Below are 1004 nucleotides of genomic sequence, written 5' to 3'. Positions count from 1 at the left end.
CTGACGCCCCGCCCCGCGCGTTTGATTAATGACTCTCCCGCTGCCAAAGGGGAGGGTCTGCAAGGCTGTGTCCCGCGCGGAGACCTTCGCGTGGGCGCGGACCTCCGCACCACCTTCCCTCGTGGGTCGAAGCTCGCCTGGCCACTGGGTGACGGTATAAAAGGCGCGGTCAGGCTCTGGAAGTAGCCGTCGATTTAAGCTTCTGCTGAACGAGGATGGAGTGAGCGCCACCGCCCTGGACACGCAGATCCGGCTCGACGCCCCTCGCCAGCTCGCACCGCGGAGCCGAGTCCTGCACGGACGCTCAGAAAAGGTGGGTTGACGCGGTCGGACCCGGCCTCGCGTTCTCGGGCCCCGAGCGGTAGCAGTTGCCAGAGTCCGAAGTAAGGCTAGGGGTTCCCCACTCCTGCAGACGTTCCCGGGGTAGCCGACGGCGGCCGGTGTGCCACTGGGGACCATAGCTAGACCGGACCTTCCCTTGCGGTCGGCGAGAATGACTCGCACCACCTTTGGGAAGGGGCTGGCGGATAATCGCCAAAGCGCGAGCAAGCGTCGAAAGGGAGCTGCGCTTCGCAGGTCTTCCTTCCCGGGTAGATAAGTCCTTTCGCTTAATTTGTCTGTGAAAAGTAGAGTCGGCACCGCGCTCCTCCTCATCCATCCAAGGAGCCCAGGTAGCCTGAGATCCCCAACTGTCCCTAGACGCCGGAGAGGGAAAACTCCCTAGACCGAATTCCCAGGGAAACTGAGCTGGTCCCTGAGAGCGCGCGGGAACCAGGTCTGGCAGCTGGACCCGCGCGCGGGGAGAGCGAGGAAGCTGCGCTCTCGGGTAAGTACAGCCGTCCCCCGGCCTCACCGGGTCTTTGGTCCTTTGCAGCGCGTGCTGCGCGGGAAGCCGCCATGGACCGCGGTCGCCCCACCTGCAACCCCCTGAGCGCCAGTGCCGAGCCCGCGCCCCTGGCAGCCTCCACAAGTGACTCGAGCCCCGGGCGTACCGGGCCCGGGCC

The 1004-nt window shown here is 65.9% G+C and overlaps 1 protein-coding gene across 1 annotated transcript in view; it reads left to right on the top strand.

Annotated features, from left to right (window-relative positions):
* The first annotated feature begins 65 nt into the window (after window positions 1-65).
* Window positions 66-1004, top strand: part of TCF24 (transcription factor 24) — a 10662-nt gene continuing 9723 nt past the window's right edge. The window contains exons 1-2 of the mRNA XM_027772621.1: window positions 66-313; window positions 875-1004. The exon at window positions 875-1004 is cut by the window's right edge and continues 14 nt beyond it. Of these exons, the coding sequence (XP_027628422.1) occupies window positions 898-1004 (107 nt within the window). The 5' untranslated portion in view covers window positions 66-313; window positions 875-897. The remainder of the gene's footprint in view (window positions 314-874) is intronic.

Source organism: Tupaia chinensis, unplaced genomic scaffold (assembly GCF_000334495.1).
Source record: "Tupaia chinensis unplaced genomic scaffold, TupChi_1.0 Scaffold000288_2, whole genome shotgun sequence".
NCBI classification, from domain to species: Eukaryota; Metazoa; Chordata; class Mammalia; order Scandentia; family Tupaiidae; genus Tupaia; species Tupaia belangeri.
Note: the sequence above shows the minus strand (reverse complement) of the source record. Positions and strands in the feature narration are given on the sequence as shown.